This window comes from Megalopta genalis, unplaced genomic scaffold, assembly GCF_051020955.1.
Source record: "Megalopta genalis isolate 19385.01 unplaced genomic scaffold, iyMegGena1_principal scaffold0031, whole genome shotgun sequence".
Taxonomy (NCBI): Eukaryota; Metazoa; Arthropoda; class Insecta; order Hymenoptera; family Halictidae; genus Megalopta; species Megalopta genalis.
Genome location: NW_027476100.1, coordinates 1564131 through 1592106, shown reverse-complemented (window position 1 = coordinate 1592106; position 27976 = coordinate 1564131). Strand labels below are relative to the sequence as shown.

The 27976-nt window shown below is 38.6% G+C and overlaps 1 protein-coding gene across 1 annotated transcript in view; it reads right to left on the bottom strand.

Moving 5' to 3' along the window:
- Positions 1-27323, bottom strand: part of LOC143261036 (uncharacterized) — a 60386-nt gene extending 33063 nt beyond the window's left edge. The window contains exons 1-4 of the mRNA XM_076527637.1: positions 26624-27323; positions 25685-26447; positions 24547-25364; positions 23671-24204 (exon numbers count right to left, since the gene is read on the bottom strand). Coding sequence (XP_076383752.1) covers positions 23671-24204; positions 24547-25364; positions 25685-26447; positions 26624-27323 — 2815 coding nt within the window. The remainder of the gene's footprint in view (positions 1-23670; positions 24205-24546; positions 25365-25684; positions 26448-26623) is intronic.
- Between the last annotated feature and the right edge of the window lie 653 nt (positions 27324-27976).

Genomic DNA, 27976 nt, shown 5'->3' with positions numbered 1-27976 from the left:
AAATGCGAAGTAGAAGGGTTAGCTGCAAATCTGTGCGAAACAAATGGTTTGGATTCGGATACTTGTAATAAACATGATTTAGCTTCAACTGCATGCGATTCAAACGAGATAGCTTCAAATCCAAGAGAAACACATGATATTAACTTGAAATCAATGCGAAGTGGAAGGCTTTGCTTCAAATCCATGCGAAACAAGTGGTTTAGCTTCAAATACTTGTGATGAACACGATTTAGAGTCAACTGCATGCGAATCAAACGAGTTAGCTTCAAATCCCAGGCAAACACATGATTTAACTTCAAATGAATGCGAAGTAGAAGGCTTAGCTTCAAATCGAAGGGAAACACATGATTTAACTTCAAATCAATGCGAAGTAGTTGGCTTAGCTTCAAATCAATGCGAAACAAATGGTTTAGCTTCAAATACTTGTGATAAAGATGATTTAGCTTCAACTGCATGCGAATGAAACGAGTTAGCTTGAATTCCGAGGAAAACACATGATTTAACTTAAAATCAATGCGAAGTAGAAGGATTAGCTGCAAATCTGTGCGAAACAAATGGTTTGGATTCGGATACTTGTAATAAACATGATTTAGCTTCAACTCCATGCGATTCAAACGAGATAGCTTCAAATCCAAGAGAAACACATGATATTAAATTCAAATCAATGCGAAGTAGAAGGCTTTGCTTCAAATCCATGCGAAACAAATGGTTTAGCTTCAAATACTTGTGATGAACACGATTTAGAGCCAACTGCATGCGAATCAAACGAGTTAGCTTCAAATCCCAGGAAAACACATGATTTAACTTCAAATCATTGCGAAGTAGGAGGCTTAGCTTCAAATCCATGCGAAACAAATGATTTACCTTCAAATACCTGCGGTTTAAATGAAATAGCTTCAAACGCTGGCGAAACAAACGAGTTAGCTTCAAATCCATGGGAAACACATGAGCTAGCTTCAAATCAGTGCGAAGTAGAAGCCTTAGCTTCAAATCCATGCGAAACAAATGGTTTAGGTTCAAAAACTTGTTTTATACATGATTTAGCTTAAACTGCGTGCGAAACAAACGAGTTAGCTTTAAATCCATGCGAATCACTTAATTTAGCTTAAAATCAATGCGAATTAGAAGGATCAGCTACAAATCTATGCGAGGTAGAAGGCATAGCATCAAATCCATGCGAATCAAATGGTTTAGGTTCAAATACTTGTTTTATACATGATTTAGCTTAAACTGCATGCGAAACAAACGAGTTAGCTTTAAATCCATGCGAATCACATAACTTAGCTTAAAATCAATGCGAATTAGAAGGATTAGCTTCATAATCCATGCGAATCAAATGCTTTAGTTTCAAATATTTGTGTTATACATGATTAAGCTTCAACTGCATGCCAAACAATCGAGTTAGCATCAAATCCAAGCGAAACACATGATTCAGCTTCAAATCAATGCGAAGTAGTAGGCATAGCATCAAATCCATGCGAATCAAATGGTTTAGGTTCAAATACTTGTTTTATACATGATTTAGCTTAAACGGCATGCGAAACAAACGAGTTAGCTTCAAATCCATGCGAAACACATGATTTAGCTTCAAATCAATGCGAAGTAGAAGGCTTAGCATCAAATCCATGCGACACAAATTATTTAGCTTCATATACTTGCGATATAAGTGATATAGCTTCAAATACAGGCGAAACGAACAAGGGAGCTTCAATTCCAAGCGTAACACATGATTTAACTTCAAATCAGTGCGACGTAGAAGGCTTAGCTTCATATCCATGCGAAACAAATGGTTTAGCTTCAAATACTTGTGATATACATGATTCAGCTTCACCTGCATGCGAAACAAACGAGTTAGCATCAAATACAAGCGAAACACATGATTCAGCTTCAAATCAATGCGAAGTAGAAGGCATAGCATCAAATCCATGCGACACAAATTATTTAGCTTCATATACTTGCGATATAAGTGATATAGCTTCAAATACAGGCGAAACGGACAAGGGAGCTTCAATTCCAAGCGTAACACATGATTTAACTTCAAATCATTGCGAAGTAGAAGGCTTATCTTCAAATCAATGCGATACAAATGGAATAGCTTCAAATACTTGGGATATACATGATTTAGCTCCAACTGCATGCGAAACAAACGAGTTAGCTTGAAATCCAAGCGAAACAAACGAGTTAGATTCAAATCCAAGCGAAACAAATTATTCAGCTTCAAATGAATGCGAAGTAGAAGGCTTAGCTTCAAATCGAAGGGAAACACATGATTTAACTTCAAATAAATGCGAAGTAGAAGGGTTAGCTGCAAATCTGTGCGAAACAAATGGTTTGGATTCGGATACTTGTAATAAACATGATTTAGCTTCAACTGCATGCGATTCAAACGAGATAGCTTCAAATCCAAGAGAAACACATGATATTAACTTTAAATCAATGCGAAGTAGAAGGCTTTGCTTCAAATCCATGCGAAACAAGTGGTTTAGCTTCAAATACTTGTGATGAACACGATTTAGAGTCAACTGCATGCGAATCAAACGAGTTAGCTTCAAATCCCAGGCAAACACATGATTTAACTTCAAATGAATGCGAAGTAGAAGGCTTAGCTTCAAATCGAAGGGAAACACATGATTTAACTTCAAATCAATGCGAAGTAGTTGGCTTAGCTTCAAATCAATGCGAAACAAATGGTTTAGCTTCAAATACTTGTGATAAACATGATTTAGCTTCAACTGCATGCGAATGAAACGAGTTAGCTTGAATTCCGAGGGAAACACATGATTTAACTTAAAATCAATGCGAAGTAGGAGGATTAGCTGCAAATCTGTGCGAAACAAATGGTTTGGATTCGGATACTTGTAATAAACATGATTTAGCATCAACTCCATGTGATTCAAACGAGATAGCTTCAAATCCAAGAGAAACACATGATATTAAATTCAAATCAATGCGAAGTAGAAGGCTTTGCTTCAAATCCATGTGAAACAAATGGTTTAGCTTCAAATACTTGTGATGAACACGATTTAGAGCCAACTGCATGCGAATCAAACGAGTTAGCTTCAAATCCCAGGAAAACACATGATTTAACTTCAAATCATTGCGAAGTAGGAGGCTTAGCTTCAAATCCATGCGAAACAAATGATTTACCTTCAAATACCTGCGGTTTAAATGAAATAGCTTCAAACGCTGGCGAAACAAACGAGTTAGCTTCAAATCCATGCGAAACACATGAGCTAGCTTCAAATCAGTGCGAAGTAGAAGCCTTAGCTTCAAATCCATGCGAAACAAATGGTTTAGGTTCAAATACTTGTTTTATACATGATTTAGCTTAAACTGCGTGCGAAACAAACGAGTTAGCTTTAAATCCATGCGAATCACTTAATTTAGCTTAAAATCAATGCGAATTAGAAGGATCAGCTACAAATCTATGCGAGGTAGAAGGCATAGCATCAAATCCATGCGAATCAAATGGTTTAGGTTCAAATACTTGTTTTATACATGATTTAGCTTAAACTGCATGCGAAACAAACGAGTTAGCTTTAAATCCATGCGAATCACATAACTTAGCTTAAAATCAATGCGAATTAGAAGGATTAGCTTCATAATCCATGCGAATCAAATGCTTTAGTTTCAAATATTTGTGTTATACATGATTAAGCTTCAACTGCTTGCGAAACAAACGAGTTAGCTTCAAATCCATGCGAAACACATGATTTAGCTTCAAATCAATGCGAAGTAGAAGGCATAGCTTCATAATCCATGCGAATCAAATGCTTTAGTTTCAAATATTTGTGTTATACATGATTAAGCTTCAACTGCATGCCAAACAAACGAGTTAGCATCAATTCCAAGCGTAACACATGATTTAGCTTCAAATCAATGCGAAGTAGACGGCTTATCTTCAAATCCATGCGAAACAAATGGTTTTGCTTCAAATCAATGCGAAGTAAAAGGCTTAGCTTCCAATCCATGCGAAACAAATGGTTTAGCTTCAAATACTTGCGATATATATGATTTAGCTTCAACTGCACGCGAAACAAACGATTCATCTTGAAATCCATGCGGAACACATGATTTAGCTTCAAATCAATGCAATGTAGAAGGATTAGCTTCGAATACATGAGAAACAAACGATTTATCTTCAGATAATTGCGGAATAAGTGATATAGCTTCAAATGCAGACGAAACAATCGAATTAGCTTGAAATCATTGCGAAGTAGAAGGCTTATCTTCAAATCCATGCAAAACAAACGGTTTAGATTCAAATACTTGTGATATACATGATTTAGCTTCAAATGCAGGCGAAACAAACGAGTTAGCTTCAAATCCATTGGAAACACATGATTTAGCTTCAAATCAATGCGAAGTAGACGGCTTATCTTCAAATCCATGCAAAACAAATGGTTTAGCTTCAAATACATGTGATATGCATGATTTTGCTTCAACTGCATGCGTAACAAACGAGTTCGCTTCAAATCCAAGCGAAATACATGATTTAGCTCCAAATTCGTGCGAAGTAGAAGGCTCAGCTTCAAATCCAGGCGAAACTAATGATTTAGTTTCAAATATTTGTGTTATACATGATTAAGCTTCAACTGCATGCCAAACAAACGAGTTAGTATCAAATCCAAGCGAAACACATGATTCAGCTTCAAATAAATGCGAAGTAGAAGGCATAGCATCAAATCCATGCGAATCAAATGGTTTAGGTTCAAATACTTGTTTTATACATGATTTAGTTTAAACTGCGTGCGAAACAAAGGAGTTAGCTTTAAATCCATGCGAATCACTTAATTTAGCTTAAAATCAATGCGAATTAGAAGGATCAGCTTCAAATCAATGCGAGGTAGAAGGCATAGCATCAAATCCATGCGAATCAAATGGTTTAGGTTCAAATACTTGCTTTATACATGATTTAGCTTAAACTGCATGCGAAACAAACGAGTTAGCTTTAAATCCATGCGATTCACATAACTTAGCTTAAAATCAATGCGAATTAGAAGGATTAGCTTCATAATCCATGCGAATCAAATGCTTTAGTTTCAAATATTTGTGTTATACATGATTAAGCTTCAACTGCATGCCAAACAATCGAGTTAGCATCAAATCCAAGCGAAACACATGATTCAGCTTCAAATCAATGCGAAGTAGAAGGCATAGCATCAAATCCATGCGAATCAAATGGTTTAGCTTCAAATACTTGTGATATACATGATTCAGCTTCACCTGCATGCGAAACAAACGAGTTAGCATCAAATACAAGCGAAACACATGATTCAGCTTCAAATCAATGCGAAGTAGAAGGCATAGCATCAAATCCATGCGACACAAATTATTTAGTTTCATATACTTGCGATATAAGTGATATAGCTTCAAATACAGGCGAAACGGACAAGGGAGCTTCAATTCCAAGCGTAACACATGATTTAACTTCAAATCATTGCGAAGTAGAAGGCTTATCTTCAAATCTATGCGATACAAATGGATTAGCTTCAAATACTTGGGATATACATGATTTAGCTCCAACTGCATGCGAAACAAACGAGTTAGCTTCAAATCCAAGCGAAACAAACGAGTTAGCTTTAAATCCATGCGAATCACATAACTTAGCTTAAAATCAATGCGAAGTAGAAGGCATAGCATCAAATCCATGCGACACAAATTATTTAGCTTCATATACTTGCGATATAAGTGATATAGCTTCAAATACAGGCAAAACGGACAAGGGAGCTTCAATTCCAAGCGTAACACATGTTTTAACTTCAAATCATTGCGTAGTAGAAGGCTTATCTTCAAATCTATGCGATACAAATGGATTAGCTTCAAATACTTGGGATATACATGATTTAGCTCCAACTGCATGCGAAACAAACGAGTTAGCTTCAAATCCAAGCGAAACAAACGAGTTAGATTCTAATCCAAGCGAAACACATTATTCAGCTTCAAATCAATGCGAACTAGAAGGCTTAGCTTCAAATCGAAAGGAAACACATGATTTAACTTCAAATAAATGCGAAGTAGAAGGGTTAGCTGCAAATCTGTGCGAAACAAATGGTTTGGATTCGGATACTTGTAATAAACATGATTTAGCTTCAACTGCATGCGATTCAAACGAGATAGCTTCAAATCCAAGAGAAACACATGATATTAACTTCAAATGAATGCGAAGTAGAAGGCTTAGCTTCAAATCGAAGGGAAACACATGATTTAACTTCAAATCAATGCGAAGTAGGAGGCTTAGCTTCAAATCCATGCGAAACAAATGATTTACCTTCAAATACCTGCGGTTTAAATGAAATAGCTTCAAATGCAGGCGAAACAAACGAGTTAGCTTCAAATCCATGGGAAACACATGAGTTAGCTTCAAATCAGTGCGAAGTAGAAGGCTTAGCTTCAAATCAATGCGAAACAAATGGTTTAGCTTCAAATACTTGTGATAAACATGATTTAGCTTCAACTGCATGCGAATGAAACGAGTTAGCTTGAATTCCGAGGGAAACACATGATTTAACTTAAAATCAATGCGAAGTAGGAGGATTAGCTGCAAATCTGTGCGAAACAAATGGTTTGGATTCGGATACTTGTAATAAACATGATTTAGCTTCAACTCCATGCGATTCAATCGAGTTAGCTTCAAATCCCAGGAAAACACATGATTTAACTTCAAATCATTGCGAAGTAGGAGGCTTAGCTTCAAATCCATGCGAAACAAATGGTTTGGCTTCAAATACTTGAGATAAACACGATTTAGAGTCAACTGCATGCGAAACAACCGAGTTAGCTTCAAATCCAAGCGAAACAAACGAGTTAGATTCAAATTTAAGCGAAACACATGATTAAGCTTCAAATCAATGCGAAGTAGAAGGCTTAACTTCAAAATCATGCGATAAGAATGATTTCTCTTCAAATACTTGCGAATATAGGTGATATAGTATCATATGCAGGCGAAACAAAAGAGCTAGCTTCAAATCCAAGCGATACAAATGATTTAGTTTCAAATCAATGCGAAGTAGAAGGCTTAGCTTCAAATCCGTGCGAATCAAATGGTTTAGCTTCAAGTACTTGTGATATATATGATTTAGCTTCAACTGCTTGCGAAACAAACGAGTTAGCTTCAAATCCATGCGAAACACATGATTTAGCTTCAAATCAATGCGAAGTAGAAGGCACAGCTTCATAATCCATGCGAATCAAATGCTTTAGTTTCAAATATTTGTGTTATACATGATTAAGCTTCAACTGCATGCCAAACAAACGAGTTAGCATCAAGTCCAAGCGAAACACATGATTCAGCTTCAAATCAATGCGAAGTAGAAGGCATAGCATCAAATCCTTGCGAATCAAATGGTTTAGGTTCAAATACTTGTTTTATACATGATTTAGCTTAAACTGCATGCGAAACAAACGAGTTAGCTTTAAATCCATGCGAATCACTTAATTTAGCTTAAAATCAATGCGAATTAGAAGGATCAGCTTCAAATCAATGCGAGGTAGAAGGCATAGCATCAAATCCATGCGAATCAAATGGTTTAGGTTCAAATACTTGTTTTATACATGATTTAGCTTAAACTGCATGCAAAACAAACGAGTTAGCTTTAAATCCATGCGAATCACATAACTTAGCTTAAAATCAATGCGAATTAGAAGGATTAGCTTCATAATCCATGCGAATCAAATGCTTTAGTTTCAAATATTTGTGTTATACATGATTAAGCTTCAACTGCATGCCAAACAATCGAGTTAGCATCAAATCCAAGCGAAACACATGATTCAGCTTCAAATCAATGCGAAGTAGAAGGCATAGCATCAAATCCATGCGAATCAAATGGTTTAGCTTCAAATACTTGTTATATACATGATTCAGCTTCACCTGCATGCGAAACAAACGAGTTAGCATCAAATACAAGCGAAACACATGATTCAGCTTCAAATCAATGCGAAGTAGAAGGCATAGCATCAAATCCATGCGACACAAATTATTTAGCTTCATATACTTGCGATATAAGTGATATAGCTTCAAATACAGGCGAAACGGACAAGGGAGCTTCAATTCCAAGCGTAACACATGATTTAACTTCAAATCAGTGCGAAGTAGAAGGCTTATCTTCAAATCTATGCGATACAAATGGATTAGCTTCAAATACTTGGGATATACATGATTTAGCTCCAACTGCATGCGAAACAAACGAGTTAGCTTCAAATCCAAGCGAAGCAAACGAGTTAGCTTCAAATCCATGCGAAACACATGATTTAGCTTCAAATCAATGCGAAGTAGAAGGCATAGCTTCATAACCCTTGCGAATCAAATGCTTTAGTTTCAAATATTTGTGTTATACATGATTAAGCTTCAAATGCATGCCAAACAAACGAGTTAGCATCAAGTCCAAGCGAAACACATGATTCAGCTTCAAATCAATGCGAAGTAGAAGGCATAGCATCAAATCCATGCGAATCAAATGGTTTAGGTTCAAATACTTGTTTTATACATGATTTAGCTTAAACTGCATGCGAAACAAACGAGTTAGCTTTAAATCCATGCGAATCACATAATTTAGCTTGAAATCAATGCGAATTAGAAGGATCAGCTTCAAATCAATGCGAAGTAGAAGGCATAGCATCAAATCCATGCGAATCAAATGGTTTAGGTTCAAATACTTGTTTTATACATGATTTAGCTTTAACTGCATGCGAAACAAACGAGTTAGCTTTAAATCCATGCGAATCACATAATTTAGCTTGAAATCAATGCGAATTAGAAGGATCAGCTTCAAATCAATGCGATGTAGAAGGCATAGCATCAAATCCATGCGAATCAAATGGTTTAGGTTCAAATACTTGTTTTATACATGATTTAGCTTTAACTGCATGCGAAACAAACGAGTTAGCTTTAAATCCATGCGAATCACATAATTTAGCTTAAAATCAATGCGAATTAGAAGGCTTAGCTTCATAATCCATGCGAAACAAATGCTTTACCTTCAAATACTTGCGGTTTAAATGAAATAGCTTCAAATGCAAGCGAAACAAACGAGTTAGCTACAAGTCCATGTGAAACACATGATTCAGCTTCAAATCAATGCGAAGTAGTAGGCTTAGCTTCAAATCAATGCGAAACAAATGGTTTAGCTTCAAATACTTGTGATAGACATGATTTAGCTTAAACTGCATGCGAATAAAAGAGTTATCTTCAAATCCAAGCGAAAAACATGATTTAACTTCAAATCAATGCGAAGTAGTAAGCTTAGTTAAAAATCAATGCGAAGCAAATGTTTTAATTTCAAAAACTTGTGATATTGATAATTTAGCTTCAACTCAATGCGAAACAAACGAGTTAGCTTCAAATCCATGCGAAACACATGATTTAACTTCAAATGCTTGCGATATAAATAAAACAGTTTCAAATTCAGGCGAAACAATCGAATAAGCTTCAAATCCATATGAATCAAATGAGTTAGCTTCAAAACAATGCGAAGTAGAAGGCTTAGCTTCAAATCGAAGGGAAACACATGATTTAACTTCAAATCAATGCGAAGTAGAAGGGTTAGCTGCAAATCTGTGCGAAACAAATGGTTTGGATTCGGATACTTGTAATAAACATGATTTAGCATCAACTGCATGCGATTCAAACGAGATAGCTTTAAATCCAAGAGAAACACATGATATTAACTTCAAATCAATGCGAAGTAGAAGGCTTGGCTTCAAATCCATGCGAAACAAGTGGTTTAGCTTCAAATACTTGTGATGAACACGATTTAGAGTCAACTGCATGCGAATCAAACGAGTTACCTTCAAATCCCAGGAAAACACATGATTTAACTTCAATTGAATGCGAAGTAGAAGGCTTAGCTTCAAATCGAAGGGAAACACATGATTTAACTTCAAATCAATGCGAAGTAGAAGGGTTAGCATCAAATCCATGCGAATCAAATGGTTTAGGTTCAAATAGTTGTTTTATACATGATTTAGCTTAAACTGCATGCGAAACAAACGAGTTAGCTTTAAATCCATGCGAAACACATGATTTAGCTTAAAATCAATACGAATTGGAAGGCTTAGCTTAATATTCATGCGAATCAAATGGTTCAACATCAAATACTTGTGATATACATGATTTAGCTTCCACTACATGGGAAACAAACGAGGTAGCTTTAAATCCATGCGAATCACTTAATTTAGCTTAAAATCAATGCGAATTAGAAGGATCAGCTTCAAATCAATGCGAGGTAGAAGGCATAGCATCAAATCCATGCGAATCAAATGGTTTAGGTTCAAATACTTGTTTTATACATGATTTAGCTTAAACTGCATGCAAAACAAACGAGTTAGCTTTAAATCCATGCGAATCACATAACTTAGCTTAAAATCAATGCGAATTAGAAGGATTAGCTTCATAATCCATGCGAATCAAATGCTTTAGTTTCAAATATTTGTGTTATACATGATTAAGCTTCAACTGCATGCCAAACAATCGAGTTAGCATCAAATCCAAGCGAAACACATGATTCAGCTTCAAATCAATGCGAAGTAGAAGGCATAGCATCAAATCCATGCGAATCAAATGGTTTAGCTTCAAATACTTGTTATATACATGATTCAGCTTCACCTGCATGCGAAACAAACGAGTTAGCATCAAATACAAGCGAAACACATGATTCAGCTTCAAATCAATGCGAAGTAGAAGGCATAGCATCAAATCCATGCGACACAAATTATTTAGCTTCATATACTTGCGATATAAGTGATATAGCTTCAAATACAGGCGAAACGGACAAGGGAGCTTCAATTCCAAGCGTAACACATGATTTAACTTCAAATCAGTGCGAAGTAGAAGGCTTATCTTCAAATCTATGCGATACAAATGGATTAGCTTCAAATACTTGGGATATACATGATTTAGCTCCAACTGCATGCGAAACAAACGAGTTAGCTTCAAATCCAAGCGAAACAAACGAGTTAGCTTCAAATCCATGCGAAACACATGATTTAGCTTCAAATCAATGCGAAGTAGAAGGCATAGCTTCATAACCCTTGCGAATCAAATGCTTTAGTTTCAAATTTTTGTGTTATACATGATTAAGCTTCAAATGCATGCCAAACAAACGAGTTAGCATCAAGTCCAAGCGAAACACATGATTCAGCTTCAAATCAATGCGAAGTAGAAGGCATAGCATCAAATCCATGCGAATCAAATGGTTTAGGTTCAAATACTTGTTTTATACATGATTTAGCTTAAACTGCATGCGAAACAAACGAGTTAGCTTTAAATCCATGCGAATCACATAATTTAGCTTGAAATCAATGCGAATTAGAAGGATCAGCTTCAAATCAATGCGAAGTAGAAGGCATAGCATCAAATCCATGCGAATCAAATGGTTTAGGTTCAAATACTTGTTTTATACATGATTTAGCTTTAACTGCATGCGAAACAAACGAGTTAACTTTAAATCCATGCGAATCACATAATTTAGCTTGAAATCAATGCGAATTAGAAGGATCAGCTTCAAATCAATGCGATGTAGAAGGCATAGCATCAAATCCATGCGAATCAAATGGTTTAGGTTCAAATACTTGTTTTATACATGATTTAGCTTTAACTGCATGCGAAACAAACGAGTTAGCTTTAAATCCATGCGAATCACATAATTTAGCTTAAAATCAATGCGAATTAGAAGGCTTAGCTTCATAATCCATGCGAATCAAATGCTTTACCTTCAAATACTTGCGGTTTAAATGAAATAGCTTCAAATGCAAGCGAAACAAACGAGTTAGCTACAAGTCCATGTGAAACACATGATTTAACTTCAAATCAATGCGAAGTAGTAGGCTTAGCTTCAAATCAATGCGAAACAAATGGTTTAGCTTCAAATACTTGTGATAGACATGATTTAGCTTAAACTGCATGCGAATAAAAGAGTTATCTTCAAATCCAAGCGAAAAACATGATTTAACTTCAAATCAATGCGAAGTAGTAAGCTTAGTTAAAAATCAATGCGAAGCAAATGTTTTAATTTCAAAAACTTGTGATATTGATAATTTAGCTTCAACTCAATGCGAAACAAACGAGTTAGCTTCAAATCCATGCGAAACACATGATTTAACTTCAAATGCTTGCGATATAAATAAAACAGTTTCAAATTCAGGCGAAACAATCGAATAAGCTTCAAATCCATATGAATCAAATGAGTTAGCTTCAAAACAATGCGAAGTAGAAGGCTTAGCTTCAAATCGAAGGGAAACACATGATTTAACTTCAAATCAATGCGAAGTAGAAGGGTTAGCTGCAAATCTGTGCGAAACAAATGGTTTGGATTCGGATACTTGTAATAAACATGATTTAGCATCAACTGCATGCGATTCAAACGAGATAGCTTCAAATCCAAGAGAAACACATGATATTAACTTCAAATCAATGCGAAGTAGAAGGCTTGGCTTCAAATCCATGCGAAACAAGTGGTTTAGCTTCAAATACTTGTGATGAACACGATTTAGAGTCAACTGCATGCGAATCAAACGAGTTACCTTCAAATCCCAGGAAAACACATGATTTAACTTCAATTGAATGCGAAGTAGAAGGCTTAGCTTCAAATCGAAGGGAAACACATGATTTAACTTCAAATCAATGCGAAGTAGAAGGCATAGCATCAAATCCATGCGAATCAAATGGTTTAGCTTCAAATACTTGTTATATACATGATTCAGCTTCACCTGCATGCGAAACAAACGAGTTAGCATCAAATACAAGCGAAACACATGATTCAGCTTCAAATCAATGCGAAGTAGAAGGCATAGCATCAAATCCATGCGACACAAATTATTTAGCTTCATATACTTGCGATATAAGTGATATAGCTTCAAATACAGGCGAAACGGACAAGGGAGCTTCAAGTCCAAGCGTAACACATGATTTAACTTCAAATCAGTGCGAAGTAGAAGGCTTATCTTCAAATCTATGCGATACAAATGGATTAGCTTCAAATACTTGGGATATACATGATTTAGCTCCAACTGCATGCGAAACAAACGAGTTAGCTTCAAATCCAAGCGAAACAAACGAGTTAGCTTCAAATCCATGCGAAACACATGATTTAGCTTCAAATCAATGCGAAGTAGAAGGCATAGCTTCATAACCCTTGCGAATCAAATGCTTTAGTTTCAAATATTTGTGTTATACATGATTAAGCTTCAAATGCATGCCAAACAAACGAGTTAGCATCAAGTCCAAGCGAAACACATGATTCAGCTTCAAATCAATGCGAAGTAGAAGCATAGCATCAAATCCATGCGAATCAAATGGTTTAGGTTCAAATACTTGTTTTATACATGATTTAGCTTAAACTGCATGCGAAACAAACGAGTTAGCTTTAAATCCATGCGAATCACATAATTTAGCTTGAAATCAATGCGAATTAGAAGGATCAGCTTCAAATCAATGCGAAGTAGAAGGCATAGCATCAAATCCATGCGAATCAAATGGTTTAGGTTCAAATACTTGTTTTATACATGATTTAGCTTTAACTGCATGCGAAACAAACGAGTTAACTTTAAATCCATGCGAATCACATAATTTAGCTTGAAATCAATGCGAATTAGAAGGATCAGCTTCAAATCAATGCGATGTAGAAGGCATAGCATCAAATCCATGCGAATCAAATGGTTTAGGTTCAAATACTTGTGATATACATGATTTAGCTTCCACTACATGGGAAACAAACGAGGTAGCTTGAAGTCCATGCGAAACACATGATTTAGCTTCAATCAATGCGATGTAGAAGGGTTAGCTTCAAATCCATGCTAAACGAATGATTTAGCTTCAAATGCTTGCGAATATAGGCGATATAGCTTCATATGCTGGCGAAACAAACGAGTGAGGTTCAAATCCATGCGAAGCACATGATTTGGCTTCAAATCAATGCGAAGTAGAAGGCTTAGCTTCACATCCATGCGATACAAATGGATTAGCTTCAAATACTTGGGATATACATGATTTAGCTCCAACTGCATGCGAAACAAACGAGTTAGCTTCAAATCCAAGCGAAACAAACCAGTTAGATTCAAATTTAGCGAAACACATGATTAAGCTTCAAATCAATGCGAAGTAGAAGGCTTAGCTTCAAATCCGTGCGAATCAAATGGTTTAGCTTCAAATACTTGGGATATATATGATTTAGCTTCAACTGCATGCGAAACAATCGAGTTAGCTTCAGATCCATGCGAAACACATGATTTAGATTCAAATGAATGCGAAGTAGAAGGATGATATTCGAATCCATGCGAAACATATGGTTTGGCTTCAAATACTTGTGATATACATGATTTAGCTTCAACTGCATGCGAATCAAACGAGTTATCTTCAAATCCATGCGAAACACATGATTTAGCTTCAAATTGATACGAAACACATGGTTTAGTTTAATATTCTTGCGAAACAAATATTTTAGTAACAAATACTTGGGATAAACATTATTTAGCTTCAACTGCATGTGAAACAAACGTGTTAGATTCGAAGACAAGCGAAACACAGGATTCAGCTTCAAATCAATGCGAAGTAGAAGGCTTAGATTCAAATCCATGCGAAACGAATAGTTTAGCTTCCAATACTAGTTTTATACATGATTTAGTTTCAACTGCATGCGAAACAATCGAGTTATCTTCAAATCCATGCGAAACACATGCTTTAGCCTGAAATCAATGCGAAGTAGAAGGCTTAGCTTCAAATTCAAACGAATCAAATTGTTTAGATTCAAATACTTGCGAATATAGGTGATATAGCTTACAATGCAGGCAAAACAAACGAGTTAGCTTCACATCCATGCGAAACACATGATTTAGCTACAAATCAATGCGAAGTAGAAGGCTTAGCTTCAAATCCATGCGAAACAAATGATTTACCTTCAAATACCTGCGGTTTAAATGAAATAGCTTCAAATGCAGGCGAAACAAACGAGTTAGCTTCAAATCCATGCGAAACACATGATTTGGCTTCAAATCAATGCGAAGTAGAAGGCTTAGCTTCACATCCATGCGATACAAATGGATTAGCTTCAAATACTTGGGATAAACATTATTTAGCTTCAACTGCATGTGAAACAAACGTGTTAGATTCGAAGTCAAGCGGAACACATGAATTAGCTTCAAATCAAAGCGAATTAGAAGGCTTAGCTTCAAATCCGTGTGAATCAAATGGTTTAGCTTCAAATACTTGTGATATACATGATTTTGCTTCAACTGCATGCGAAACAAACGAGTTAGTTTCAATTCCATCCGAAATACATGATTTAGCTTCAAATCAATGCGAAGTAGAAGGCTTAGCTTCAAATCAATGCGAAACAAGTGGTTTAGCTTCAAATACTTGTGATGAACACGATTTAGAGTCAACTGCATGCGAATCAAACGAGTTAGCTTCAAATCCCAAGCAAACACATGATTTAACTTCAAATGAATGCGAAGTAGAAGGCTTAGCTTCAAATCGAAGGGAAACACATGATTTAACTTCAAATCAATGCGAAGTAGTTAGCTTAGCTTCAAATCAATGCGAAACAAATGGTTTAGCTTCAAATACTTGTGATAAACATGATTTAGCTTCAACTGCATGCGAATGAAACGAGTTAGCTTGAATTCCGAGGGAAACACATGATTTATCTTAAAATCAATGCGAAGTAGGAGGCTTTGCTTCAAATCCATGCGAAACAAATGGTTTAGCTTCAATTACTTGTGATGAACACGATTTAGAGCCAACTGCATGCGAATCAAACGAGTTAGCTTCAAATCCAGGAAAACACATGATTTAACTTCAAATCAGTGCGAAGTAGAAGGCTTAGCTTCAAATCCATGCGAAACAAATGGTTTAGCTTCAAATACTTGAGATAAACACGATTTAGAGTCAACTGCATGCGAATCAAACGAGTTAGCTTCAAATCCCAGGAAAACACATGATTTAACTTCAAATGAATGCGAAGTAGAAGGCTTAGCTTCAAATCGAAGGGAAACACATGATTTAACTTCAAATCAATGCGAAGTATAAGGGTTAGCTGCAAATCTGTGCGAAACAAATGGCTTGGATTCGGATACTTGTAATAAACATGATTTAGCTTCAACTGCATGCGATTCAAACGAGATAGCTTCAAATCCAAGAGAAACACATGATATTAACTTCAAATCAATGCGAAGTAGAAGGCTTTGCTTCAAATCCATGCGAAACAAGTGGTTTAGCTTCAAATACTTGTGATGAACACGATTTAGAGTCAACTGCATGCGAATCAAACGAGTTAGCTTCAAATCCCAGGCAAACACATGATTTAACTTCAAATGAATGCGAAGTAGAAGGCTTAGCTTCAAATCGAAGGGAAACACATGATTTAACTTCAAATCAATGCGAAGTAGTTGGCTTAGCTTCAAATCAATGCGAAACAAATGGTTTAGCTTCAAATACTTGTGATAAACATGATTTAGCTTCAACTGCATGCGAATGAAACGAGTTAGCTTGAATTCCGAGGGAAACACATGATTTAACTTAAAATCAATGCGAAGTAGGAGGATTAGCTGCAAATCTGTGCGAAACAAATGGTTTGGATTCGGATACTTGTAATAAACATGATTTAGCTTCAACTCCATGCGATTCAAACGAGTTAGCTTCAAATCCCAGGAAAACACATGATTTAACTTCAAATCATTGCGAAGTAGGAGGCTTAGCTTCAAATCCATGCGAAACAAATGATTTACCTTCAAATACCTGCGGTTTAAATGAAATAGCTTCAAATGCAGGCGAAACAAACGAGTTAGCTTCAAATCCATGGGAAACACATGAGTTAGCTTCAAATCAGTGCGAAGTAGAAGGCTTAGCTTCAAATCCATGCGAAACAAATGGTTTAGCTTCAAATACTTGAGATAAACACGATTTAGAGTCAACTGCATGCGAAACAAACGAGTTAGCTTCAAATCCAAGCGAAACAAACGAGTTAGATTCAAATTTAAGCGAAACACATGATTAAGCTTCAAATCAATGCGAAGTAGAAGGCTTAACTTCAAATTCATGCGATAAGAATGATTTCTCTTCAAATACTTGCGAATATAGGTGATATAGTATCATATGCAGGCGAAACAAAAGAGCTAGCTTCAAATCCAAGCGATACAAGTGATTTAGTTTCAAATCAATGCGAAGTAGAAGGCTTAGCTTCAAATCCGTGCGAATCAAATGGTTTAGCTTCAAGTACTTGTGATATATATGATTTAGCTTCAACTGCTTGCGAAACAAACCAGTTAGCTTCAAATCCATGCGAAACACATGATTTAGCTTCAAATCAATGCGAAGTAGAAGGCATAGCATCAAATCCATGCGAATCAAATGGTTTAGGCTCAAATACTTGTTTTATACATGATTTAGCTTTAACTGCATGCGAAACAAACGAGTTAGCTTTAAATCCATGCGAATCACATAATTTAGCTTGAAATCAATGCGAATTAGAAGGATCAGCTTCAAATCAATGCGAAGTAGTAGGCTTAGCTTCAAATCAATGCGAAACAAATGGTTTAGCTTCAAATACTTGTGATAGACATGATTTAGCTTAAACTGCATGCGAATAAAAGAGTTATCTTCAAATCCAAGCGAAAAACATGATTTAACTTCAAATCAATGCGAAGTAGTAAGCTTAGTTAAAAATCAATGCGAAGCAAATGTTTTAATTTGAAAAACTTGTGATATTGATAATTTAGCTTCAACTCAATGCGAAACAAACGAGTTAGCTTCAAATCCATGCGACACACATGATTTAACTTCAAATGCTTGCGATATAAATAAAACAGTTTCAAATTCAGGCGAAACAAACGAATAAGCTTCAAATGCATATGAATCAAATGAGTTAGCTTCAAAACAATGCGAAGTAGAAGGCTTACCTTCAAATCGAAGGGAAACACATGATTTAACTTCAAATCAATGCGAAGTAGAAGGGTTAGCAGCAAATCTGTGCGAAACAAATGGTTTGGATTCGGATACTTGTAATAAACATGATTTAGCATCAACTGCATGCGATTCAAACGAGATAGCTTCAAATCCAAGAGAAACACATGATATTAACTTCAAATCAATGCGAAGTAGAAGGCTTGGCTTCAAATCCATGCGAAACAAGTGGTTTAGCTTCAAATACTTGTGATGAACATGATTTAGAGTCAACTGCATGCGAATCAAACGAGTTACCTTCAAATCCCAGGAAAACACATGATTTAACTTCAAATGAATGCGAAGTAGAAGGCTTAGCTTCAAATCGAAGGGAAACACATGATTTAACTTCAAATCAATGCGAAGTAGTTAGCTTAGCTTCAAATCAATGCGAAACAAATGGTTTAGCTTCAAATACTTGTGATAAACATGATTTAGCTTCAACTGCATGCGAATGAAACGAGTTAGCTTGAATTCCGAGGGAAACACATGATTTATCTTAAAATCAATGCGAAGTAGGAGGATTAGCTGCAAATCTGTGCGAAACAAATGGTTTGGATTCGGATACTTGTAATAAACATGATTTAGCTTCAACTCCATGCGATTCAAACGAGATAGCTTCAAATCCAAGAGAAACACATGATATTAACTTCAAATCAATGCGAAGTAGAAGGCTTTGCTTCAAATCCATGCGAAACAAGTGGTTTAGCTTCAAATACTTGTGATGAACACGATTTAGAGTCAACTGCATGCGAATCAAACGAGTTACCTTCAAATCCCAGGAAAACACATGATTTAACTTCAAATGAATGCGAAGTAGAAGGCTTAGCTTCAAATCGAAGGGAAACACACGATTTAACTTCAAATCAATGCGAAGTAGAAGGGTTAGCATCAGATCCATGCGAATCAAATGGTTTAGGTTCAAATACTTGTTTTATACATGATTTAGCTTAAACTGCATGCGAAACAAACGAGTTAGCTTTAAATCCATGCGAAACACATGATTTAGCTTAAAATCAATACGAATTAGAATGCTTAGCTTAATATTCATGCGAATCAAATGGTTCAACATCAAATACTTGTGATATACATGATTTAGCTTCCACTACATGGGAAACAAACGAGGTAGCTTGAAGTCCATGCGAAACACATGATTTAGCTTCAAATCAATGCGATGTAGAAGGGTTAGCTTCAAATCCATGCTAAACGAATGATTTAGCTTCAAATGCTTGCGAATATAGGCGATATAGCTTCATATATTGGCGAAACAAACGAGTGAGGTTCAAATCCATGCGAAACACATGATTTGGCTTCAAATCAATGCGAAGTAGAAGGCTTAGCTTCACATCCATGCGATACAAATGGATTAGCTTCAAATACTTGGGATAAACATTATTTAGCTTCAACTGCATGTGAAACAAACGTGTTAGATTCGAAGTCAAGCGAAACACAGGATTCAGCTTCAAATCAATGCGAAGTAGAAGGCTTAGATTCAAATCCATGCGAAACGAATAGTTTAGCTTCCAATACTTGTTTTATACATGATTTAGTTTCAACTGCATGCGAAACAATCGAGTTATATTCAAATCCATGCGAAACACATGCTTTAGCCTGAAATCAATGCGAAGTAGAAGGCTTAGCTTCAAATCCAAACGAATCAAATTGTTTAGATTCAAATACTTGCGAATATAGGTGATATAGCTTCCAATGCAGGCAAAACAAACGAGTTAGTTTCACATCCATGCGAAACACATGATTTAGCTACAAATCAATGCGAAGTAGAAGGCTTAGCTTCAAATCCATGCGAAACAAATGTTTCAGCTTCAAATACTTGTGATACACATAATTTAGCTTCATACACAGGCGAAACAAACGAGTTAGCTTCAAATTCAAGCGGAACACATGAATTAGCTTCAAATCAAAGCGAATTAGAAGGCTTAGCTTCAAATCCGTGTGAATCAAATGGTTTAGCTTCAAATACTTGTGATATACATGATTTAGCTTAAACTGCATGCGAAACAAACGAGTTAGCTTTAAATCCATGCGAAACACATGATTTAGCTTAAAATCAATACGAATTAGAAGGCTTAGCTTAATATTCATGCGAATCAAATGGTTCAACATCAAATACTTGTGATATACATGATTTAGCTTCCACTACATGGGAAACAAACGAGGTAGCTTGAAGTCCATGCGAAACACATGATTTAGCTTCAAATCAATGCGATGTAGAAGGGTTAGCTTCAAATCCATGCTAAACGAATGATTTAGCTTCAAATGCTTGCGAATATAGGCGATATAGCTTCATATATTGGCGAAACAAACGAGTGAGGTTCAAATCCATGCGAAACACATGATATGGCTTCAAATCAATGCGAAGTAGAAGGCTTAGCTTCACATCCATGCGATACAAATGGATTAGCTTCAAATACTTGGGATATACATGATTTAGCTCCAACTGCATGCGAAACAAACGAGTTAGCTTCAAATCCAAGCGAAACAAACCAGTTAGATTCAAATTTAAGCGAAACACATGATTAAGCTTCAAATCAATGCGAAGTAGAAGGCTTAGCTTCAAATCCGTGCGAATCAAATGGTTTAGCTTCAAATACTTGGGATATATATGATTTAGCTTCAACTGCATGCGAAACAAACGAGTTAGCTTCAGATCCATGCGAAACACATGATTTAGATTCAAATGAATGCGAAGTAGAAGGATGATATTCGAATCCATGCGAAACATATGGTTTGGCTTCAAATACTTGTGATATACATGATTTAGCTTCAACTGCATGCGAATCAAACGAGTTATCTTCAAATCCATGCGAAACACATGATTTAGCTTCAAATTGATACGAAACACATGGTTTAGTTTAATATTCTTGCGAAACAAATATTTTAGTAACAAATACTTGGGATAAACATTATTTAGCTTCAACTGCATGTGAAACAAACGTGTTAGATTCGAAGTCAAGCGAAACACAGGATTCAGCTTCAAATCAATGCGAAGTAGAAGGCTTAGATTCAAATCCATGCGAAACGAATAGTTTAGCTTCCAATACTTGTTTTATACATGATTTAGTTTCAACTGCATGCGAAACAATCGAGTTATCTTCAAATCCATGCGAAACACATGCTTTAGCCTGAAATCAATGCGAAGTAGAAGGCTTAGCTTCAAATTCAAACGAATCAAATTGTTTAGATTCAAATACTTGCGAATATAGGTGATATAGCTTCCAATGCAGGCAAAACAAACGAGTTAGCTTCACATCCATGCGAAACACATGATTTAGCTACAAATCAATGCGAAGTAGAAGGCTTAGCTTCAAATCCATGCGAAACAAATGATTTACCTTCAAATACCTGCGGTTTAAATGAAATAGCTTCAAATGCAGGCGAAACAAACGAGTTAGCATCAAATGCAAGCGAAACACATGATTCTGCTTCAAATCAATGCGATGTAGAAGGCTTTGCTTCAAATCCATGCGAAACAAATGGTTTAGCTTCAAATACTTGTGATATACGTGATTTAGCTTCAACTGCATGCGAAACAAACGAGTTAGCTTCAAATTCAGGCGAAACAATCGAGTGATCTTAAAATCCAAGCGTAACACATGATTTAACTTCAAATCAATGCGAAGTAGAAGGCTTACACTTCACATCCATGCGATACAAATGGATTAGCTTCAAATACTTGGGATATACATGATTTAGCTCCAACTGCATGCGAAACAAACGAGTTAGCTTCAAATCCATGGGAAACACATGAGTTAGCTTCAAATCAATGCGAAGTAGAAGGCTTAGCTTCAAATCCATGCGAAACAAATGGTTTAGCTTCAAATACTTGAGATAAACACGATTTAGAGTCAACTGCATGCGAAACAAACGAGTTAGCTTCAAATCCAAGCGAAACAAACGAGTTAGATTCAAATTTAAGCGAAACACATGATTAAGCTTCAAATCAATGCGAAGTAGATGGCTTAACTTCAAATTCATGCGATACGAATGATTTCTCTTCAAATACTTGTGAATATAGGTGATATAGTATCATATGCAGGCGAAACAAAAGAGCTAGCTTCAAATCCAAGCGATACAAATGATTTAGTTTCAAATCAATGCGAAGTAGAAGGCTTAGCTTCACATCCGTGCGAATCAAATGGTTTAGCTTCAAATGCTTGTGATATATATGATTTAGCTTCAACTGCGTGCGAAACAAACGAGTTAGCTTTAAATCCATGCGAAACACATGCTTTAGCCTGAAATCAATGCGAAGTAGAAGGCTTAGCTTCAAATCCAAACGAATCAAATTGTTTAGCTTCTAATACTTGTGAATATAGGTGATATATCTTCCAATGCAGGCGAAACAAACGAGTTAGCTTCACATCCATGCTAAACACATGATTTAGCTACAAATCAATGCGAAGTAGAAGGCTTAGCTTCAAATCCATGCGAAACAAATGGTTTAGCTTCATATACTTGCGATATAAGTGATATTGCTTCAAATACAGGCGATACGAACAAGGGAGCTTCAATTCCAAGCGTAACACATGATTTAACTTCAAATCATTGCGAAGTAGAAGGCTTATCTTCAAATCCATGCAAAACAACTGGTTTAGATTCAAATACTTGTGATATACATGATTTAGCTTCAAATGCGGGCGAAACAAACGAGTTAGCTTCAAATCCATGGGAAACACATGATTTAGCTTCAAATCAATGCGAAGTAGATGGCTTATCTTCAAATCCATGCAAAACAAATGGTTTAGGTTCAAATACATGTGAGGTGCATGATTTAGTTTCAACTGCATGCGTAACAAACGAGTTCGCTTCAAATCCAAGCGAAATACATGTGAGGGCTCAGCAAGACTAAACTGGAAAATATCGACTCTTCTTGACTGACTCGGGTCTCTTATTTATATTACGTCCCCCAAAAAGGCCACGCCTGTTTTGGGGGACTCGCTGTCTTCTTTTACCCCCGTTTAGTTTGGCGGGGGAGACAGCCATAGATGAACCCTCGCTGTAGGGGTGCGCTCGCCGTTCGGCCAGGCAGCGGTACACGGCCGGTGGCTTTCTCCGCGACCAGGCATGCAGTACATCTGGCAGTGATAAAAAATAAAGAAACAAAGGAATTTCCGGTTCTTGCAAACGTCAAGGACGTTTTCTCTCCGTCGACCCCTTGACATCTGCAAGCGGACAGTTTTATGGTTATTACGGTCGCCGACCGTGTGCCGCTACATCACCCCCTTGCCAGTGATTGACCAATCGCGATACAATTCTTATTTCTACAACAAAAACAAAAACTTGCCCTGCGACATGCCATACGACGCTATATGCGATACTCGCTACATCCCACTCTCTCACTCATTCATAATAGTATCTTATTTTTGCAATCTGCAATCTATCCGGAAACCTCACTCGTCTTCCCGACCGTGTAGTTCGCACCTCTTGTTCCGGAGCAGACACTGTCGGTTCTGACCGCGGTACCTGCATTGTTTGAGTCGCTTCATTATCAACGGCATCATTAACAACGTACGCCGGCTTTAATCTATCAATACTAACATTAACAGGTTTATCCTTAATATTTATCACAAAGTTTTTTGGGCCCCGGGATATGACCTCGAATGGTCCATCGTACGGTGGCTCCAATAAAGTTCGTACTTTATCATTCCGGATAAACACTTTTTCACACACTGTTAAGTCTTTATATACAAAAATCCGCTGCGCATTGTGGTGACTACCTGAGGCTGGGGTGATCCCCCGGAAATGCTGACGTAGTTCCTCGGCAAAATTGGAAACGTCATACTCGCCTTCTATTTGACGCGGTGCTAGGAACTCACCAGGTTGACGCAACGTCTCCCCATACACAAGTTCTGCTGCCGTTGATTTGGTATCCTCCTTCCAGGCTGCGCGTAAACCCAGCAATATGGCAGGAAGGGCCCTCGTCCATTGAACGTCTTGGTGGCAACGAATGGCAGCCTTCAACTGTCGATGGAAACGCTCCACCATGCCGTTCGCCGCTGGGTGGTACGCTGTTGTCCTTAAATGTGTTGTCCCTGTTAACTCGTTCAAATGCTTGAACAAGGACGATTCAAATTGTCTTCCTTGGTCGGTTGTTACTCTAAGAGGGGTCCCAAATCGAGCAATCCATCCCTCGTAGAACGCTCGTGCCACCGTTTGTGCTTCCTGATTTATCATCGGGAACGCCTCCGGCCACCGGGTATACCGGTCCACGCAGGTCAAACAATACCTCTGACCTTCCGACATCGGCAACACTACAATGTCAATATGCACATGTTCGAACCTTTCCGACGGCGCAAACTTTCCGAGCGGCGAATGTACATGCCTGGACACTTTTGAACGCTGGCAAGAGACGCACGCTCGCGCCCAACGCTTACTGTCCGTTTTTATTGACGGCCATACATATCGTTCCGTCATTAATTTCGCCGTCGCCTTAATTCCGGGATGTGCAAGTCTGTGCACCGTATCGAACGCTGCGCGGCGGAATGTTCCCGTGACAAATGGCCTCGCAATGCTCGTCGACACATCACACCATACAAAACTGTTTGACCCAGGAATTCGCATTTTTCTTAGCACTAGAGCACTCGCACACTCGCCTCGCACGTAGGCCGAGAGTTCGCTATCGGTGTCTTGTGCCTTCGCCAATTCTTCGTAATCGAGAAGTTCTTCGACTTCCTCGATCCTGGATAACGCGTCGGCAATAATATTGTCTTTTCCGGCAACGTGACGGATGTCGGTAGAAAATTGACTTATAAAATCTAGGTACCGGAATTGCCTCGGCGAGCACTTTTCCGGTTTTTGGCGAAACGCAAACGTTATCGGTTTGTGATCGGTGAATATAACAAACGCACGTCCTTCCACCATATACCGAAATTGCTTAATTGCTAAATATATAGCTAATAGCTCGCGATCGTAGGCCCCGTAATTCGTCTCCGCCGCGCTGAGTTTTTTTGAAAAAAAACCTATCGGTTCCCAACCGTTCCCGGTGTCCTGCTGTAAAACCGCGCCAACCGCGAAGTCTGAGGCATCGCAGGTAAGCGCAAGGGGGGCGCCAATCTGCGGGTGCGCCAGCAAGGTGGCCTGTGCCAAGGCTCTTTTTGACTTCTCAAACGCTACTACCGCCTCTGCATTCCAATGAATCGGTGTGCGACCCTTCGCGTTACCTGACAGCAAATTATTCATCGCTGCCTGCACCTGTGCAGCCCTAGGTATGAATCGTCTGTAAAAGTCCATCATACCTAAAAACTGCCTCAGCTGTTTGGCTGTAACCGGTTGGGGGTATTCTACGATCGCGCGCACCTTACATTCTAGAGGTTTTGTGCCCTTATGTGATACTGAATAACCTAAAAATTCTACCTCGGGTTTTCCGAACGTGCACTTGCCCGGGTTAATTACTATACCGTACGACTTCAGCCTATTAAATAAAATGTTCAAATGTTCGAGGTGTTGCGCTTCGGATTCCGACGCTACGATGATATCGTCTATATACGCGTACACGAAATCTAGTCCTCGAAGCACCTCATCGATAAATCTTTGAAAAGTCTGTGCCGCGTTGCGTAACCAGAACGGCATCCCCGGAAATTCGAACAGTCCGAATGGCGTCGTAACCGCCGTCTTATACACATCTTCGGGCGCAACCGGAATCTGATTGTACGCACGCACTAAGTCTATTGTTGAAAACACCTTTTTCCGAATAAGTTTTGCGCAAAGTCTTCAATATGCTTTACCGGGTACCTATCCGGTACTGTGCGGTCATTGAGTGCCCGGTAATCTCCGCACGGTCTCCACTCTCCTGATTCCTTCTTTGGCACCACATGTAACGGAGATGACCAGCTGCTTTCGGACGGCCTCGCAATCCCCAGCTTCACCATTTCGTCGAACTCCTTCTTCGCTGCCTTGAGTCGATCCGGTGCCATCCTCCTTGGTCTGCAATTAACCGGTTGACCTGGCGATGTCCGGATATAATGTACCGTTGTATGCTTTTTTATAACAGCCGGGATTCCCTCTGGTCTCGTGATTTCGGGAAATTTCTGCAACAGCTCCAAGTATATGGAATCCCCCGAAACCGTTTTCACGCTGGGAATGTCGCTAGCACTTCTACCTACCGGTTGCCCGGGCACTGACAATGAAGTTATATTGTCTATCAACCGGCGATTCCGAATGTCTACCAGTAAACCATAATGGTACAAAAAGTCTACGCCGATAATTGGCTTAGATACACTGGCTACCACAAATCTCCACGTAAACTCGCGACGTAAACCAAAGTCCAACGTCAACGTGGTTGTACCAAACGTTGTAATTTCGGACCCATTTGCCGCGAACAACACATAATCCGATTTCTTCCCGGGGCCACGAATCATGGATCGTGGGTACACGCAAAGGTCGGCTCCTGTATCGACCAGGAATTGCGTTCTAGTCGTCTTGTCGGTCACAAATAGACGGCGCGGCATCGGGCTCAAGTCATCTGCCGTCATCAACGACTGCCCGGTTCGTTTCCCTGCATCGAGTTCCATTTGCACGGTGGAATACATCGATTCGCACTCGCTCCCCAACGCCAATGGTAAAAACATTTACCCTGCCTCTGTTCCGTGCGTCTTTGCGACACGGAGCGTTGACGGGGCTCCCGACGGGCAGGCGATCGGGGGCGATACCGGCGATCGAAACGCGAAGGACGTTCATCCCCAATCAACTCGTGTCGGATCGCCGCAATCTCCTGCTGGAACGACAGGCTGATTTGTGCCATTTTTAAATTTATGAGTGCCTCAAGGTCTTGAGGCGCGTTGCTCGGTGCCGCGGCTGCTGCAGTAAATGCCGACGCCTCCGCTACCTGAGTTCGGGGGCCCATCGTCTCGGCTATCGCATCTGCCAGGTCAGCCACCTTATCCATCTCCGCGTCCTTCTGGGTCGCTAAGATTACCTGCAAACTACTAGGCAACCTACCCATCCACAGCGTACGCAAAACACTATCTGACACGTTGTTGCCAGCCAGTCCGCGCAAGTGTCGCAGAAATTGAGACGGCTTCCTGTCTCCAATTTCCTCTGATTCCAGCAAACGTCGCGTTTTCTGCTCTTGCGACGAACTGAGAATTCGAATGAGTTCCGTTTTTAACCTCTGGTACTGTCCAGTATTTGGCGGGTTCATTATAATGTCGCGGACTTCCGCGGCGTACACAGGATTCAATGCTCCTAACACATACCCGAATATTGTGGCTTCGGTCGTAATACCCGATGCCTCGAAACTGCGTTCGACCATTCCAAACCACATTTCTGGGTCCGACGAACAGAATTCGGGCATCCGAACGGCCACTCGCGACACAGATGCTTCCGCGGACGCGCCTCGCGGGTACGACGCAGCCTCGTTAGGGGTAGCCATTACTAACTTTACTATATCTGTTTATCAAAGTACACTTGTACACCGTTATTCGCGCGATCACGTCGGGGTCACCAATTGAGGGCTCAGCAAGACTAAACTGAAAAATATCGACTCTTCTTGACTGACTCGGGTCTCTTATTTATACTGCGTCCCCCAAAAAGGCCACGCCTGTTTTGGGGGACTCGCTGTCTTCTTTTACCCCCGTTTAGTTTGACGGGGGAGACAGCCATCGATGAACCCTCGCTGTAGGGGTGCGCTGGCCGTTCGGCCAGGCAGCGGTACGCGGCCGGCGGCTTTCTCCGCGACCAGGCATGCAGTACATCTGGCAGTGATAAAAAATAAAGAAACAAAGGAATTTCCGGTTCTTGCAAACGTCAAGGACGTTTTCTCTCCGTCGACCCCTTGACATCTGCAAGCGGACAGTTTTATGGTTATTACGGTCGCCGACCGTGTGCCGCTACACATGAGTTAGCTGCAAATTCGTGCAAAGTAGAAGGCTTAGCTTCAAATTCATGCGAAACTAATGATTTAGATTCAAATTCTTGTTTTATACAAGACTTAGCTTGAACTGCATGCGAAACAAACGAGTTAGCTTCAAATCCATGCGAAACAAATGGTTTTGCTTCAAATCAATGCGAAGTAAAAGGCTTAGC